The 18,610-nt window shown below is 46.2% G+C and overlaps 1 protein-coding gene across 4 annotated transcripts in view; it reads left to right on the top strand.

Moving 5' to 3' along the window:
* TMEM131L (transmembrane 131 like) overlaps positions 1-18,610 on the top strand; it is a 134,379-nt gene that overhangs the window by 106,966 nt on the left and 8,803 nt on the right. For 3 of the 4 annotated variants that reach the window (XM_084768805.1, XM_084768807.1, XM_084768804.1), the window contains exons 20-29: positions 1,030-1,157; positions 2,663-2,805; positions 3,562-3,748; positions 4,173-4,358; positions 5,082-5,231; positions 5,533-6,155; positions 9,398-9,546; positions 11,567-11,691; positions 14,982-15,139; positions 16,152-16,334. In XM_084768805.1, coding sequence (XP_084624931.1) covers positions 1,030-1,157; positions 2,663-2,805; positions 3,562-3,748; positions 4,173-4,358; positions 5,082-5,231; positions 5,533-6,155; positions 9,398-9,546; positions 11,567-11,691; positions 14,982-15,139; positions 16,152-16,334 — 2,032 coding nt within the window. The remainder of the gene's footprint in view (positions 1-1,029; positions 1,158-2,662; positions 2,806-3,561; positions 3,749-4,172; positions 4,359-5,081; positions 5,232-5,532; positions 6,156-9,397; positions 9,547-11,566; positions 11,692-14,981; positions 15,140-16,151; positions 16,335-18,610) is intronic. The other variant, XM_084768806.1, reaches the window with a different exon arrangement.

The raw sequence follows: 18,610 nt of genomic DNA, 5'->3' as shown, positions 1-18,610 counted from the left end.
TAATTCATTTACCTGTATGATTTGGGGCAGTTGTTTCATCTCATCTTTAACCTTCATAACAGAACTTGAAGATTCAATAAGGTTCATAAAATCGATTGCCTACCTGATGTTTTATGTGGCTTGAATAACTCAGTGCCTGGCATATAAAAGCCACTCACTAGGCTGTTGCTGCTGTTGATATTATTACAGATTTAATATGGGTGTCCTGTGTTTATATTATATTTATAAGGCAAGATTTTGTCTTGCAGAGTTTATCATTTTAATGGAATTGAATGCAGTTTCATCACTATTTGTTCTCCCAGGAGCACAGGAAATGCAGTAAGGCTTGAAGATAAAACAGAAAAGAGAAATGTTAGCATGCAGATTTTATATTATGCCCATCAAAAACCACTTACTTTTCATGAGTTATACGAAATGCTTTCATTAAAAAATCTTGCCTATAAGTGCTAAAACAACAGCATTTATTCAGAGGAATACTAGAGGGGATAAAAGCAACTGTGAATAAATACTGGCCTCTCTTTTAGCTAGAGAAACTAGAAAAAGATGGTTTCTGTAAAACTTAAGTTCACTGTTAAAGACAGTTTGCGCTTGTCTGATGTGGGTGGCAATCTTGTTCAGTTTCTACAGAGTTGAGCAGAGAAGTGTTTTCTCATTGCTGTTTCATAATCAAAGCGTTTGCTGTAGAAGGCGTCTAACTCCGACTCCTGTGTAAGCCAGGAGGCAAGTCCACACTGCAGTGCCCTGCTAGGATGCCCTGCAGTCACTACCAAAGTTTCTTAAATGGGGCCTAGGAAGTATTTGCCCCAGCTTGCGTGCTTCAGAACAGACAAGTGCAGAAAAACTGAGACAATGGGTGAAGCTCGGCGCCGTAGCACGTGCCTTGCGTCCCGTCCCCAGCACTAACACAAGGAGGGGAAACAAAACAGGCTGGTGAGGGTGGATGTGGTGGAGCCTGTGACTGGGGCTGCTCACTGGCTGGAAACCCACTCTGCTGGTTGAGGTGCTTGATGGTGTGCTCTGTGACCCCAGGGTGAACCGTCTGAGGAGTCCAGGTTTGGTGCGCTCCACCTCCACTTGCAGCCGCTGGAAATGAGAAGGATTGGCGTTGTGTTCACACCAGTGGACTATGGAAGAGTCACCTCCCTCATTCTGATCCGGTAGGTGTGTCCAGGTCACAGAGTCGCTCTGTTTCTGTCTCACTGGGAGGTGACTCTTCTCAGAATGTAGTGATGGGACCGTGTTGTAGGTCAGGAAGAGGCAGGGGCTGAAGAGAGGGACCCTCACTTAGTCCCTGTGCTTCAGTCACGTCCCTCCCTAGTATGCTAGTGTCTCCAGAAGGGAGGTGAACTTCACTCAGCGTCTGGTTGGATATGGTCCTGAAAGGCAGAGCATGCCCACACATGTTTACTTCTGTGTCCTTAGCAATAAAGATAATTGCAACCCTGCTGTAGACTTTCCCATGAGTAGATCTGGACTTCCCACTGCTTGTGCTCTGTAGCCCCAAGGCCAGTGGAAAAGGAACCTCACTGGGCGGCCACTGCTCATTTCTTCTTCTTGGATGACAGTTCCTGCTTGCTGCCTTAAGCAGGAGAACTGCATTTTACTCTTCACTTTCTCCATCCTGTAGTCCTTATGAGAGTCTTCTTGCGAAAGCTACAGTATAGACCTGAATTGAAGCTCTCTGCACTGGTGAGCCTAACCCCAATCAAAGTTGAATAAGTCACACTTCCGTTACTTTTCAAGTGTCAGGTCAATTGCACAGAGTTCCCTGGAGGCTTCCTTTAACATGCCGGTGTTGGTTCTTCCATAGCTGAATGAGACTGAAAAGGAAATGTGCTGAAATAAAATGCAGAGGCCTTGTGCTCATAAGCCTTCACCCAAGATTCCCCATTCCTGTTGAGTCCTGTTGAGGGGTCGAACAGTGTATAAGTAAACGTTGCCTCCCCAGACTTAAAAGCTTTTATAGTGATTCGGTTGCTTGTGATGGTTTCTTTATTGATAGAGAATTTTCTGTAAGTTACTCGTTTATCGTTTAAAGCCTTTTACATTGCTAATCAGGCTTCAGAGATATAAACATATTTCTGTACACTTTGCATAATTAGAAACCTAGATGAATTCCCTCTGTGGTGTTGTCAGCGTGATGCTGGGAATTCAGGCTTGTGTGCATTCTTTAAACTTTCCACAATAAAAGATGAGCACTAGTCTGCACTACCACATTAACAAGAATCTGGCTAGTTATATGTAATTTGTGGGATCATATTTTGAGTATTTGACTTAAAAAAAAAAACCCAAGAGTTTTAATTCTAGGGCCATCCCACCATAAGTCAGTATTTCTTCTCATCACAGTGAAAACTTCTTAATTCACTCTGTAAGTAAGTTTTGTCATTTTGTCAAGTTTGTTGGCATCTGGGTCTGCTGCTTCATTTCTTGGTGTGTGGCCACCACCCTGGCCTCATCCCTTCTGCTGCCAGTTGGCTTGAGCAGTCTGGACTAGCATGCGTTTCCTGGAGGCACCTTAGGAGATGCCACACTTTAAAGAGATTGTTGCCGGGTAAGTCTGCAGCATGTAACACTTAAGTGTAGCTTCTCTGTCTCAGGCTGTGTTTTAGGACTGTGTTGACTTAGGCCTGGGGTGACGCTGCTGTGCTTCCCTTCACCGTAGGAACAACTTGACTGTCATAGACATGGTTGGTGTGGAAGGATTTGGAGCACAAGAGCTCTTGAAAGTGGGCGGACGACTTCCTGGAGCAGGAGGGTCACTCCGATTCAAGGTGCCTGAGTCGACCCTGATGGACTGCCGTCGACGTGAGTACGCGGGCTTGGCACCTGCAGCACAGTCATCTTCATTCATTTAGTAACTTAGGGTCTTCTTGAGTGATTGAGTTAAGGATCGATACAGAAACCATAGACCTTGTTAAAATAATTCTCTGTATATAGATTCGACGGAGTTAGTAAATTTACAGTTAGATTTTAAGTTGTTGACTCTTTCCCAAAGCCCCCCATATAAAATACACTCTCATTATTTCTGAAGGTTTGATATTATATATGATCTGTGTCTAGTAGCTGATGATTTAGAACAAAACCGTGTGTAAAACCTGGCGTGGTGGGACACACCTATAGTGCCAGGGCTTAGGAGGCAGTGTCAAGAAGATCAGAGGTGTAAGCAAGTTTGAGGCCAGCCTGGGATACCTGAGGCCCTGTCTCTTTCCCCATCCCTGGTTCAATATTAATGAAAGTTCCAGGGCCACGGGGCCCAGGATACCGTGCAGTAAATCCAAACTGTTTGGCTCGAAGAAGAATAAGACATTGGAGTTTCGCCTCTGGTAGATGAAGAAAGATTCTTCATATGAGAAGAATCTGGACTTGAGTATTTTTATTGTTTCCTCCTCATATAGCAAAATCTAGAGATGATGGGATTAGACATTATTCTACAAACAAGGTAGCAATCAGTCTGTGAGCGATGTTCAACTTTTCACATCTTCATAATGTTTTGACTTGGTAAATTATTGAAGCTAGTTTTGAAGTTTATGTCCACTAAACAAAATAACTTGTTCTCACTAGAACTGAAGGACAGTAAGCAGATTTTATCTATTACGAAGAACTTCAAAGTTGAGAACATCGGACCTCTTCCTGTAAGGGTGACATCCCTGAAAATCAACGGGTATAACTGCCAGGGTTATGGATTTGAAGTGCTGGACTGCCATCCGTTCTCACTGAACCCAAACACGTCCCGGGACATCAGTATCGTGTAAGTGCTGGAGTCATTTCATTCCAGTTCGTGGTGCACTGCTGGGGACGTACCCAGCTCATCGGAAAGGCATCTTAGGCCACTACATAACTATTTGGGTGTTTTAAATTTTTAAAACGTTTTGGCTGCATGTGTGTCTGTGTACGATGTGAGTGCTTGGTACCCAAGGAGGCTGCACGAAGGTGCCTGATCCATTGGAACTAGAGTTAGAGACATTGTGAGCTGCCATGTGGGTGCTGGGCATGGAGCCCAAGTCCTCTGGAAGAGCAGCCAGTGCTGTTAACCTCTGAGCCTTCTCCCCGGTCCTGGCTTCTATTCTTATTTTGCTTATTTGTAGTGAGAATTAAAACCAGTAAATACTCATAAGATGAGCTACTTCCCCCTAAAATCATAAACAATCATAAAGATGAGCCGCTTTTCCCAGGTTTACTCCAGACTTTACCTCTTCCTGGGTCATCCGTGAGCTGACTCTGGTCACCGCAGCGGACCTAGAGTTCCACTTCACACTCAACGTGACCCTCCCTCATCACATGTTGCCCTTGTGTGCAGAGGTGGTTCCGGGTCCCAGCTGGGAGGAGTCCTTCTGGAGGCTCACTGTCTTCTTCGTCAGGTACACTTCCTCCCCCTTCTCAGGCACAGTAGTAAAGTCCTGGTGCAGACTTATTTGAAAACGCAGATTGCCCGAGTGTGAGACAGAGTGGGGATTTTGATTGCTTTGAGTCCTCTGGCATATGATGGAAAACGAGGCACAGCGGGAAGTGTGGCAAAGCTTTAGGAAACCGCCTCGGAGGGCTGTAGACTGAGGTGTAATGCATGCTTGTGTTCCACGTGCGTTCACTGGCACCACAGTGGCAGTCTTACCAGCTCAGCCCAGTGGCTGTTTGACATTATAAGACCACAATGACGCTTAAACAATAACTATTTAGAAAATATGTCTAAACATTGGATCGTCATGTCAGCCTTATGAATGTGAACATTTAAAAACCACTGAGTGCTTTTTTTTTTAACCTGTGAGAAGCATCAGAAATTAATCATACATTTCATGAACTGTATTATCAGGTCTGCAGCTTTCTACCGTTTGTTCATCTACTATGCTTCTGTAATGGAAAAAAATGTCTTTTAGGGGGGTTTTCTGTTTTGGTTTTCTGTTGTCTTGCTTTTTGTTTTTTTGAGGTAGTCTCATTTTGTTGCCCATTCTGGACTCAAGCGATCCCCCCTGCTTCGACTTTTGAGTAGCTGGGACTGAGGCTCTGTTGTACTGTCTGGCTTTTACTGGGTCTTTTTCACGATGTTCAGAGCCATACAGTAATGAACGGCACTGTGTTCTCCCCAGTTTGTCCCTGTTGGGTGTGATTTTAATAGCCTTCCAACAAGCACAGTACATTTTGATGGAATTCATGAAAACCAGACAGAGGCAAACTGGCAGCTCGTCCTCGCAGCAGAATGGTGGTCCAGTGGACGTGATCAGCACCCAGTCTCACAAGTAAGAGGCCTGCCTCCCTGTGTGCAGGGTGGGCTCACATGGCTTGTTTCTGATTCCTCTCAATGTACTAGAGATTTTGTCTTTATCAAATCCTTGTAGGATGTTTGAACAGCTACATTATCTTCTCAGATAGTCTCTGGGTGCAGGCTTGACTCCTTGGTGGCCTCGCCAGTAGAAAACCCAAGGGGCTTTGAAAGACGGGGAATCATGGCACCAGTGGCTCCCACCGTGTGCCTTAGAGACAGAAGTGAAGCCTACTTTACTTTGCATTCATGCTAAATGTGTTTCTTCTTGTATTCAGAAGCAACTGCAAGAACTTCCTTGACACGTACAGCCCATCTGATAAAGGCAGAGGGAAGAGCTGCCTTCCGGTGGGCCCAGCCCTGAGCAGGCTGCAGAACGCTGCCAAGAGGAGCCCGGCCACCTACGGCCATTCTCAGAAGAAACACAAGTGCTCCTTCTACTACAGCAAACAGAAACCCAGTGCGCCCGCGGCCAGCAGCGCCAGCGTTCCCACTGAGGGGAAGCCGACTCTCACCCTGGCAAGCTCCTCGTCTGCTGCCAAGGAGGACATGTGCGCTGACGGCATGAGCGAGAGCTGGGTCAGCCTCAGATATGCCAGTGGCATGAATGTCAGCTTGCCGAAGAATTTAACCCTTCCCAAAAACGTACCGAGCAAAGAGGACGGCGCACCGAAATCCACAGTCGTCACTAGCTCTTCTTCAGAATGTACTATGAAGGAGGGGACCCAGACATGTATGTTTCCTAAGGAAACTGACAGGGAAGCTTCAGAATACGTGGCTGAGCTCAAGGAGCAAGAGCCCTGTCCACAGAAGGCTTCTAAGAAGTCACCTGAAAGTCCTCTGCCCAGAACCCCACCCCAATACCCGCAGTCAGACTTGCCAGAAGTTTCCAGAAAACACGGTAATCTTGGCCGCCTCCTTGACAGTTGTTGTCTTCTGGTCTCTTGCCTGTTCTGAGTAAGATTTGGTCTCAGCTGTAACCTTCTGAGCCGTTTGGTGCTATCCCCTCCCTCTTTCTCTCCCTCTCCCGCTCTTTCTCTCTCTCTTTTCTTGAGATTCTTACACTGTGTTACAATCCAGTCTTGTCTGACTCACCTCAGGACTCTTCCTCAGCATCCCAAGTCACGGGGACACAGGGGAAAGCCACAGTACCCAACTGTGATCTTCGAGTTTAGTTATGGGAGCTGAGTGAGTTGGTGCACAATTTTAGCAACAGCATAAATATTGCAATTCAAAAAAACCAATGGAGTTTTGTGGGGGTTGATCTAGGGCCAGCCATCATGTATTCAGGTGTTAGTAGCTTGCCTCCCCCTCCCAAGAGTCTTATTATTTTATGATCAGACTATCAAGTACCTCAAATGTTGCTGTCTAACCTTGCCTCCAAAATTATCCTTGAATGGCTAAATAAAAGGCCTACACAGCTGGGCAGGGCAGAGTGAGAGGCGGAGCTAAGGTTTGAGAGCTTGGAGAACAGAAGAATCATGGGAAGGAGAGAGACAGGAGAGGAGGAGAAGGAAGCCAAACAGATGCCAGGGGAGAGAACCGTGTGGCTGGGAGGAATCCTCTCTGTTGGAGAGAAGCGGCCCAGATGAAAAGCCAAGCAAGTATTTATGGGAGTGTGGAGGGAAGTAGCCAGGCAGGAATGATTAAGGCAGATGGCCTGGGCTGGGGGCTGGGAGGTAACAAGGTGGCCTGTGGGTGTGGGTGTGGGTGGGCTATATTCTGCCCAGCCTTACGTGAAATAAGGCTTATTTAAAAGTCTATCAGGTGTCTGTGTCTTTTATTCTTTAATAGCGGGTTAAATAAAACCGCCACAATAATTACAGACTTTTAATAATGAACCTTATTAGCCATTTTTATTTTCTACAACAGAGTTTTAACACAAAGCACCTGTTTTGTAGCCTGCTACAGCTAAAAGTTTCAAGTTTTAGAATGAGGTGAGGTGTTGCTGTTATGTATCATCGTTGGGAAGACGCTGATACATTTTTAATTGTTTGTTCTAGGCTTCAAGCTTTTGGTGAAAAGTAGTCACCAGGTGCAGGGTTTCTGACTAAACCACCTACCTACCTTCTTTCCTTCCTTTTCTTGGTTTTTTGAGACTGAGTTTCTCTATGTAGCCCTGGCTATCCTCGAACTGGCTCTGTAGACCAGGCTGGCTTCAAATTCAGAAATCTACCTGCCTCTGCCTCCCAAGTGCTGGGACTAAAGGCGTGCACCACCACACCTGGTTACACCAACTTGACTGTTGGCGGCAGCATCTCTTGCTCCCTGGTCTTGCTTCTTTAACAGCGTCTTCTGGTTAAAGAAAGACAGGTGCTCTCATGTGACAGATGCTGTTGACTGAAGGAGGAAGTCATCAGCATACCCTAGACTGATGCCTGCAGACGCTGTCAGAAGGACCAGTACCCCCTCTATCTGTTGGAAGATCTCAGTTGTCTTCATTTATTTATTTTAGGCAGGGTCTTATTAGGTAGCCCCTGGCTGGCCTGGAACTCACTTTGTAGACCAAGCTGGCCACAGACTCACAGAGGTTACTCACTGGGTTACTGAAATTAAAGGTGTGTGCTACCGTTACCAGTCTGGCTTTGATCTTAGCAATTAGCCACTAGTACTCGCTGGCCAGCTTCATGTTACTGCAGGGAAGCGTCTCGTAAACAGTGAGCTTGCAGAGAAAGGTTTCCTGAGGGCAAGGTTCTGGAGGTTCTGTCCTGAGCCAGGTGGCCTCTTTGTCTTAGCTTCTAATTGGAGTTCAGCTGGCAAAGTAGGAAGCCTGCATCAGAGTAACACATGAACTTCACGAGCCAGGAAACAGAAGGGTACGTGTAGGGGGAGGAGACCGAGGTCTCAACACCCACCATGAGGGTTTAGCAGTCCCAAGACCTGAGAACCTCCCAGGAGGCCTGCCTCTTAAAGGTCCACTGCACCTCCCGACAGTGCTAGCCTGGGGACCAAGGACCACGTTCAAAGCACACAAAGCTCATTAGTCATCACTTGTCGATAATGAAGTGAAGGTATCGAAAGGCTCAAAACTAATTCTGAATAGCTTTATGCATTTGGCACAGTCCTCAAATGGAATTTTACTATTGCAGAAAGAATGTTCAGGTGTAAAAGATAGTTGGGGTTTTCTGAGAGGACCATGCACTATAATGGAGTTTTTAGACAACCATCCTCAGTCTATTATTGAGACTTCATCATCAACCCAAATAATAACCCTGCCTGCTAAGTAGTAAATTAAACACCCCTTACTCCTGCCCCATCCCCTGTTTCAATGTGACTGCATAGGTTTCCCTCAGAACTGAAACGATAAAACATTTGTTCCTTTTTGTCTGGCTTATTCATTTAGTATACTGTACTGTCTTTAAAGTCCCTCAGGCTGTGTCTTTTAACCAGGAATTAACTTATTTATTTATTTATTTATTTATTTATTTATTTATTTATTTATTTTTATTTAGACAGGGTTTCTCTGTGTAGCCGTGGCTATCTTAGGCTCACTTTATAGTCCAGGCTGGCCTCGAACTCACAGAGATCCACCTGCTGGGACTAAAGGTGTATGCCACCACTGCCTGGCTTTAACCAGGATTTTAATCCCACTTAAAAACATTGTCTTAACTAATGTAAGTGTTGGGTTTGGCAGTGTTAAATGTAGCCCTAATACACAGTTTTCTGTTCATCCATTTGTGGAAAGCAGGTTTCCACCTTTGGGCTATTGTGAATAATGACAACACAGTAATGTTAGTGGCCTACCCCCACTCTGACATCTTTTAAAGATTTTAGAACTTTTATAAAAGTATATTTTCTTTAAAATTATTTATTATATATACAATGTTGTATCTACATGTACAGCTGCACACCAGAAGAGAACACCAGATCTCATTATAGATGATTGTGGACCACTATGTGGTTGCTGGGAATTGAACTCAGGACCTCTGGAAGAGCAGCCAGTGCTCTTGACTTCTGAACCATCTCTACAGCCCAAAAGAATATTTTCACTTGCAAACAAAACAGATTTCTGGAGAAGCGTGGTTATAAAAAAGAAAAGTGCCTAAATTTCATTAAACTAAATGAGACGGCAAAGGAAAAACATTTAGCTATTAAGAATAGGAATGGAAAAATACTAGAACCTAATCTTTTTATTTACTCAAGGAACTAACCAGCAAGTGCCTGTCAAGAAGGAAGTGGACGGCTTTGAGACTGTGAAAGGGGTTGACACCAAGCTGTCTTCAATAAAGAGGACTCAGAAAGCATCCCCAGAAGACACATGTTCTGAGAGGCAGGACGCGCCTTCAGCAGAGGTCAGCCTTCCCTTTTCTCTGTCCTATTAAAAAGAGCATAGCACACATTTCCGGCCAAGATTACAGCTGTTGTCTCTGAGAAGTATGTTTCTTGCTCTGTAGATGATAGCCGAAGTTGGATGTGTTTGTTTAGAAAGCTTTATCTTCTGATTATGTGGGTGATAGTAAAATGATTTGTAGTGAGCCCAGGTAGCTTTTAGTCTCGGGGCGGGGGTAGGGGACTGATCTTAAACAGTGGGGTAGTTCCCAGTGACAGCAGTGGACAGAAGTAGACCAGAACCTGTACATCTATCTCCTTTTCAAAGCAGTCTTGGTGAATTGCTTATCTTTCCCCGTCCCGTGTCTATTACCATCTTTTCTCTAAAAGATCAGAAACATTGTTATTACTGTAATAGAAGAAGCCTTTCCTGCAGTAAGGGCAGAGTTCAGTGCTGAGATGAAAATGTTCTGCTATGTGGGTCTGGGAAAGTTGACGCATAATAACAGACGTCGGCACATTGTACGTAATTCATGAATCTTGAGGCATAACGAGTTGGCAGGGCAAGCAAAGCATAAGACATGGACTTAATCTTCTTCAGCCTCCTCTGTGGGAGCATGTGATGCTAGGAACACTGGTGCAGTGCCTGCTAGAGAGCGAAAGTATGGAGAGACTGTGTTGTCCAGTCAGGTTGACATGCACACACAGAGGGAAGAGCAGACATTTTAAAAGGAAAATGAACTTGTGAACTTGTGTTGAGAAAATGAAGTAATGGAAATCCACCAAACTGAAAGGAGAAATAAAGATTCAGGGTTGCAGAAACTGCTAAAGGCCTTTAGTGACATCAGCTCACTTTATGTCCAGAACTGAGAATAAACAGCAGCAATTAACCGAAGCCAGATTGAAAATACTAAAAAAATTAACAGTAAAAATACAGGAATATCTAAAAATATATAGAAGATGGCGCTGATGAAAGGCAGATGAAAATAATTTTTACCTGTGATCATTACTGGTAGAGGGCAATCTTACGTCGGGGTCTGTTTGTCTGTCTGTCCTTGTGGGACTGGGCATCAAACCCAGAACCTACCCACCCACAGTCTTAACTTTTCTGTCGTTGTTGGATTGTTGTTTTGTTTTTGGAGACAGTGTCTCTCTACATAGCTCTGACTGTACTGAAACTCACTATGTAGACCAGACTGGCCCCAACTGTGATCTCCTGCCTCTGCCTCTTGAGTGCTGGGATTAAAGGCATGTGCCACAATGTCTGGCCTGGAAAAGATCTTTTGTGTGTGTGTGTGTGTGTGTGTGTGTTATTATGTATGTTATATATGTAATATATATTAGATATATTATGCAGAAAATGTTAGAAAGTTAATAGTTCTTTTGGTTCTCCTTTGGTTACTTAAAAAAAATGAGATTCTTGATCTTACTGTTTGATTTAAAAGTGATTCACTGTCTTTGTGTCATATATATTTCCACGACCTGTTCTGTCATCCTTGTGTGTGTGTGGGTTCGTGGGGAAGTATTCAGAAGGACGGTTTGTGAAGGAGTCACACCGTGAGCCTGGCTGTTTCAGAGTGGCCACTCTGAAGCTTACTTTAAGCTTTATATAACAAACATGACTCTTGTTTAAATTAAATGGAAGTAATACAAAATTAGTATACCAGAGACATTCCAAAGTAGGTTGAGAAAGGCACAGGTGTTTGCATCATGACTGGCACTGGGCCACAGGGTCCTGGGAAGCCCTGGAGGAGGTAGCGCTTTGTACCAGGGGCAGCGCACAGGAAGGTCAAGGTAGGCCTCGCGCACGATGGACCCTCTAAGAGGACCCGTAAAGGCTCCAACATGGGAGTGTCTAGGGCAGGAAAGGGGGAAAGTGAAAACAAAGCAGAGACTGAAAAGGCTGGGCATCGTGTCTCATCAGAGTTGTAATGCTCTGGTTGCAGAGAGAGTTGGTCCTCAAAAGTTAAACAAAGGCAGTCACAGTTCATCTTTAGTAGACATGGTCTCTTGAGGCATGAGTGTTTCCTTTTTCCTCTTCAGCAGGAAGATCCTTACAGGAAGAGGAAACTTCAGGAGAAAAGAGAAGGAAGCACACAAACTCTCAATTGGAATAAAAGCCGAACATGTAGAAAAAACAAGAAAAGGGGTTCTTCCCAGGCCTCCAGGTATGCCGTCTCTGCAGCCCTGACCAGGCCAACCCAGATTCCATCTCACCTCAGTCTCATGTTTCTGTGAGCTCTGTAGGCAGGACAGCACGGTGCCGAGTGTTCAGACATGAACATGCCGAATCAGCGTGATTTCTCATTGAAATTTCACTCCTTGAAAAATATTGTAACATGACCTCTTAAGACTTATTTTTATCTGTCCCTTATAAAATGCTAAAAACCATGGGAAATTTTAGAGAAAAGACCTAAGTTGCTCCTGTGGCACGGGACCTATGAAGGTGGCCACTGTGCCTCGGAAGCCTGCTGTTTATAGACAACTGTTTTCTCAGGCTTGTATTTTTTTATCTGCAAGATTAGCAACCTAAACAGTACTGCGGAAGCTCTGCGTTGCTGAGGTTGCAGAGGTGTTCCCTAAATCTAGTGTACTATAAGTTGCTCAGCTTGAAGATTTTTAAACCAGAGCAGCAGTTTGTATGTTCATTTTGACTCCATAGTCATCAAAGATTGCTGGTCTGGTGTTTCATCAGAGACTCCCAGTACCCCGCACGTGTGGTGGAGCCTCTTGCGGACAGTCTCCTTTCTTTCCTATCCACAATCAGGCTTTTCCAGTTCTCCGGGTCCTCATTGGCTGGAGGATGCCCCCTTGCAGTGCTGCCCCAGTTTTCTATGGAAAACTCCATTCCAAGATCCCAACACATGTCCTTAGTGCTCCCTGAGTAACAGGAAAACCAAGCCAGGAGCCCTCTCTTCCCCATGCAGGCTTTGCATCTTGAGTCCTGGCATCTGGACAGCACCACCCTGTGAGCTTGATTTGGTGTTTCAACCTGCTGATTTTATGGTCCTCCAGCTCTTCCACCTTAGAGTGGGCGTGAGAGTCCCCTCTGCTGTAGTTGAGCATTCTGTGGGCTCAGAGCACCCAGGATGGCCGCCACCCAGCTCAGTGCTGAAGGAGGGGGCCGCCACCCAGCTTAGAGCTCATGATTCAGCACTGTCATAGCTCCTCAGAGATCCCAGTCTGTTCCTGGAAGTCTATCAGGTGGCAGTTCCAGGGTAGCTTTCTGGCTCTGCTCTATCCCTCATTCACAGAGAGCAGTCAGCGTGGTGAAAATAGCCATGCTACATACCACATCCTCTATGGATATTTATCTGTATAAAGGAAAGGAAACATTGGCCCTTTTGCATTCTCCTATATGTATTTTCATAAACATGGTTGACTCGGATCACTTTAAAGTATAATGCTTTCCTAAATAGGAGCCTATAGAAAGATAAGTATATAATGTGAGTGTGTGTGTACACGTGCGGGTATGGGGTGGGAGTACATAATGTGAGTGTGTGTGCACACGTGTGGGTATGTGGTGGGAGTACATAATGTGAGTGTGTGTGCACGTGCGGGTATGTGGTGGGAGTACATATGTGAGTGTGTGTGCACACGTGTGGGTATGTGGTGTGAGTACATAATGTGAGTGTGTGTACACACGTGCGGGTATGTGGTAGGAGTATATAATGTGAGTGTGTGTGCACACGTGTGGGTATGTGGTGGGAGTACATAATGTGAGTGTGTGTGCACACGTGTGGGTATGTGGTGGGAGTACATAATGTGGATGTGTTTGCACACGTGCGGGTATGTGGTAGGAGTACATAATGTGAGTGTGTGTGCACACGTGCGGGTATGTGGTAGGAGTACATAATGTGAGTGTGTGTGCACACGTGCGGGTATGTGGTGGGAGTACATAATGTGGATGTGTTTGCACACGTGTGGGTATGTGGTGGGAGTACATAATATGGAGGTGTGTGCACACGTGTGGGTATGTGGTGGGAGTACATAATGTGGGGGGTGTGCACACGTGTGGGTATGTGGTGGGAGTACATAATGTGGGGGGTGTGCACACGTGTGGGTATGTGGTGGGAGTACATAATGTGGGGGTGTGTGCACACGTGTGGGTATGTGGTGGGAGTACATAATGTGGGCGTGTGTGCACACGTGTGGGTATGTGGTGGGATTATATAATGTGGATGTGTGTGCACACGTGTGGGTATGTGGTGGGAGTACATAATGTGGATGTGTGTGCACACGTGTGGGTATGTGGTGGGAGTACATAATATGGAGGTGTGTGCACACGTGTGGGTATGTGGTGGGAGTACATAATGTGGGGAGGTGTGCACACGTGTGGGTATGTGGTGGGAGTACATAATGTGGGGAGGTGTGCACACGTGTGGGTATGTGGTGGGAGTACATAATGTGGGGGTGTGTGCACACGTGTGGGTATGTGGTGGGAGTACATAATGTGGGGAGGTGTGCACACGTGTGGGTATGTGGTGGGAGTACATAATGTGGGTGTGTGTGCACACATGTGAGTATGTGGTGTGAGTACATAATGTCGGTGTGTGTGCACACATGTGGAATCCAGAGGCTGATGTTGAGTATCTTCCTCAATCACTCACCTTATATTTTGAGACAGTTTCTCACTGAGCCTGGAGTAGTTTATCTGCCTGGCCAGGAACCCTGGGAATCCTGCTGTCTCTGCCACTTCAGCTGTCTTTCCAGGCTGCTGTGTCTGGCTTTTTACATGTGTGTTAGGGATGGAATTCTGGTCCTGGGGCTTGCATACTGACTGAGCCCTTTATCAAGTGAACACTCTTCCCAGCCCGTGCAGTTCTGTGATTTCTACTTAGAAAATTATGTTGTAATTGTTTCCTTGAGGACCCTTTGGCCCTTTAGCAGAGGTGTGGTTCAACTTACAAACTTTGAGGGGAAGGAGAAGAGCATTATGCTTTGTAGGCGCTGCACTCCACAGCAGTGTGCCGAGTATGGTAATTGCTAAGCAAATGTTTGCAAATGTGGAAGAATGTATTTAAAGGAACACTCAGACCTCCCACTAGACACTAAGCAGCTGGTTCACCCATTGAAAATCCAGGAAAACAGGCCAGGAACCCTGGCTCTGCTCCTGAATTGCAAGGCGATCTTGAGTCACACTATGGAATCTGTTTTTCTCTATATAAAATATGAAATAGATTAAATATCTCTAAATTCATTCTAATTCAAAATGGCAACCTCTTATGGGGTTGCAGGAATGCAAAGCATTTAGCCTATGGCTTTTTTGTGCTAAACATGGTCCTATGCCTGAGCCACACTTCGGCCTCCCACATTTTCAGGGGCCTTTCTTGCTCCTACTAGACTCAGAGAGGGGGCCCCAGCTTGTCCCAATTGTGACTTTCACCTGATATATCTCAAGTAGAAAGTATTTTTGTGTAGTGAGAGAGAGGTGTGACTCCTCTTGTGGCTCTCCCAGGCCTCCTGACCAGAGTGAACTGAAGCTTGTGTGCAGCGACTTCGAGAGGCCGGAGCTGAGCAGTGACGTCGGAAGCTGGTGTGCCCAGGACAGCACTGGGGAGGCATGTAAAGCTGGCATGGAAATTGTGGGCAGCTCCCCTGTGCAGAGAGAGGAGGGTATGTAGCATAGAGCTGTGATTGGTCTCCTTGTATCTGTCCTTTGAGAGTCTCGAGTTCTGAGAAAAACCCCAGCTGTCACTTTACAGGCCATGTAGCTGTTGGTGACTGCACCAGAAACTTGTCAGGGTTAGGTCAGAGCCTGAGCATGGCTACTGTCCCCTGAGGTCTGTCCATTCCCAACTGTTATTGTGCATACCACTGAAGGAACAGGGCCAGTGTGTACAGGCCATAGACAAGGGCCCCTGGAAGAAAAGGCAGAGCCAGGTGAGTTGGGGTGTCCAACTTTTGAACTGGTGTTTTCTGCATAGCGCTATAATTTCTGGATCAGACTGCTGGTCCCAGGAGTGGGCCTGTGGGGACGCCAGTGCCAGAGCCAACAGGGCAGGGGCCACTGAAGGTGGGAATCGAAGTATAATCTGTGATCCAGTCCATGCTAACATACCACACACTAGCTCCCCTGTGCACGCTGGATGGACACCAAGGCAGCGGCTTCCATCCCTTTTCATTGGTAGTCTCCAGGAAAGATGGGTGTCGCTCTTCAGGCTTAACTGGACCTTCTTCCCATACATCATTATCAGCAGTGCTTTGAAACCTGTAATAAACATCTTGATAGAGGCATTATAAGCCTCTCATCTATTCAATAGTATAGACACGATTTTCTTGGTAGAAATTTTGTTATTTCTAGAAGCATTTGCATGTAATTTAGTCGGTTTTGCAGTTTGAGGTTCACATCCCATGTGCCTGCTAGGCAAGTGCTCCTGCACTGAGTTCCACAGAGCCCTGGAGCCATTCTTAGATGAAGGTTCTACTTGATCCTGCTGTCCGTCCACAGGCAGCGCAGCCTTAGCCCTTGCCCTGCTGTTCTGGGGCCATGTTTTTACTAACTGAGCAGAGGTGGTGGCTGTGAGCATCCCCTGGCCTTCTTATCCCCCTTCTCCACTTGCTGCCAATGGCACTAGGAGTGTGGGACCTGCCTTGGTGCAGCACGGCCCCTCTTCTGCCTCTCCAGACAGTTACTACCAGAAGTCTGAGAAGAAGTGTGCAGACAAGTTTTGCTCGGACTCCAGCTCTGACTGTGGTAGCTCCTCGGGCAGCGTTCGGGCCAGCCGGGGCAGCTGGGGCAGCTGGAGCAGCAGCAGCTCTGACTGCGACAGGAAGCCAGTGGTGGATGCACAGCACTTCCTGCAGCCTGGTGAGTCCTTAGGGCCCTCGGGGTGCCTTGCAGAGGACAGCAGGTGGGCTATGGCTTTCGGGCTCATCTTGCCTCAGGCTGTCTACTTCCCCCTCTCCTCCTCCTCCTCCTCCTCCTCCTCCTCCTCCTCTTCCTCTTCCTCCTCCTCCCCCCTCTTCCTCCTCCTCCCCCCTCCTCCTCCTCCTCCTCTTCCTCTTCCTCCTCCTCCCCCCTCCTCCTCTTCTTCCTCCTCCTCTTCTTCTTCCTCCTCCTCCCCCCTCCTCCTCTTCTTCCTCCTCCTCTTCTTCTTCCTCCTCCTCCCCCCTCTTCCTCCTCCTCCCCCCTCCTCCTCCTCCTCCTCTTCCTCTTCCTCCTCCTCCCCCCTCCTCCTCTTCTTCCTCCTCCTCTTCTTCTTCCTCCCCCTCCTCCTCCTCCTCCTCCTCCTCCTCCTCTTCCTCCTCCTTCCTCCTGGTCACCATGTTGCTGGTACTGTCTTGTTTCTATCTTGAAACACTTCAGAGGCGTGTACATTTGTCCATCTTTTATTGTGCTAAATAGTTTTACAGAACTGGCTGTTTTTTAAACCATTTTTTAAATGTATAGAGTGGTGTACATTCACATTGTACAGCCATCACCACCATCCACTACCAGAATTTTCCATCCGACTGAGTCTGAACCCGTTGAATTGTAACTCCCATTCCTCCCTGAGCCTCTGCTCACCTTCTCTGCCCCTAAGAATTTAACTGCTTGGGTATCTCACATAATGATGGTGGACATGCATGATTGTCTTATGTGGAGTGTATGGCTGTAGATTGTATATGCTTGCTGTATGGAACTGGATGGTTGTGACCGTGTGTGATGGTCTTATGTGGAGCAGAAGTGATTTTGGATCACACATGATCATTTATGTGTGTCAGATGTGATTATCTTTTGGTGAATGGTTTATTCACCCAGTGTGACATCCCCGGGGGCTCAGCCACACTGCAGAATATGTCACTAGTGACATTCCATTATGCATGTTTTGTTTGTTTGTTGGATATGCTCATCAGTGGTTAGTCCAGGCCGATGCTTTTACCTTTTGGCTGTTGTGAATAAAAATATTGCTGTTATCAGCACTTTTCCTCCCTTATCTTTGAGAATTTAGTGACAGGAGAGGTTAGAGTCATGACTGTATTCCTGTCTTCCAGAATTAGCTATCTTTTTTCTACATTGCGTTTTTGTTGTTGTTGTTGTTGTTGTTGTTACATTTATTTGTTATTACATACGTGTGGGCGTAGGTGTGTTTGGGTGTTTGCACACACCCCAAGGATTAGACTGTGGTGTGACAGACAGCAAGTACCTTTTCTCGCACACGCACACATACACACATGCACACACTTTTTAAAGGGAGGAAGCCTTTGCTCATTTACCGACTTATCTCAAGGCCTCACTATCATGAGTACTTTTAATGCTGTTTTTGTGTTATGCTCATAATTTCATTAGAAACACGGGGAATTGTTTGTTCTTAGCTTGAATAAATGAAACACTAGCTCCAAATAGCATTCTGGTTTTTGTGTTTTTTTAATAGTCCTGTGTCAGCAGCTCATTCTGTTGAGTTGTTCTCAACACAGCAAAGGGGCAGCAGACTCAGTAAAGCTCAGTCTGTGTCACCTCATGTGTCCAGGAATGCTGGCCTTCCAAAAGCCCAGGCCACTTGCCACCTATCTCTTGCCCTCCTGGTAGACAGGTGTGGTGACCCGGCCCTGGACAGAGGCCCAGCACTAGCACTCAGAGAGGCTGTTAGTGGGGATCACAACTTTCAAACCAGAGGATAAAACTCTGTCTCAAAAACTTAGAACAGGATAAAATAAAAATACAGGGGTGTGGAATAGCTCAGTGGCTTAGCATGTACAACACTTAAGTTCAAATCCAAATTCAAATACCAAAAAGACAGAAAGTTTTGAGACACCAGTCCTAGAGAAAGCCCACTTGTGGCTCCGCCCCGGGGCCTCGGTGTCCTTTGTTTCCCTCCTTGCTCCCCACCTGCCTCTTCATTGCTTTCCAATGCTCCTAAGATTTCAGTGCTGCAGAGAAGGGTTGGATGTCTGATTGGTAAATAGGGTTTTTCTCTACCTCCATGAAGAGACCAGCCCCTTCCTTAAGAGTTTCAGTCTCATAGAAACACAGACTAGCTAAGGGTTAGGCTTTTGACATTGGGGATTTTCATGGCTGGAAGCAGCTTGCTTTTCACATACTAATTTTGTACTCTGTTTGCCATAGGACTAAGAGTTTGCCAAGCAGGAAAACATCCGTGACCT

The sequence above is a fragment of the Acomys minous genome (genome assembly GCF_964271855.1).
Source record: "Acomys minous genome assembly, chromosome: 19".
Lineage (NCBI taxonomy): Eukaryota > Metazoa > Chordata > Mammalia > Rodentia > Muridae > Acomys > Acomys minous.
The sequence above is the reverse complement of the archived record's forward strand: the minus strand, read 5'-3'. Positions and strand labels throughout refer to the sequence as shown.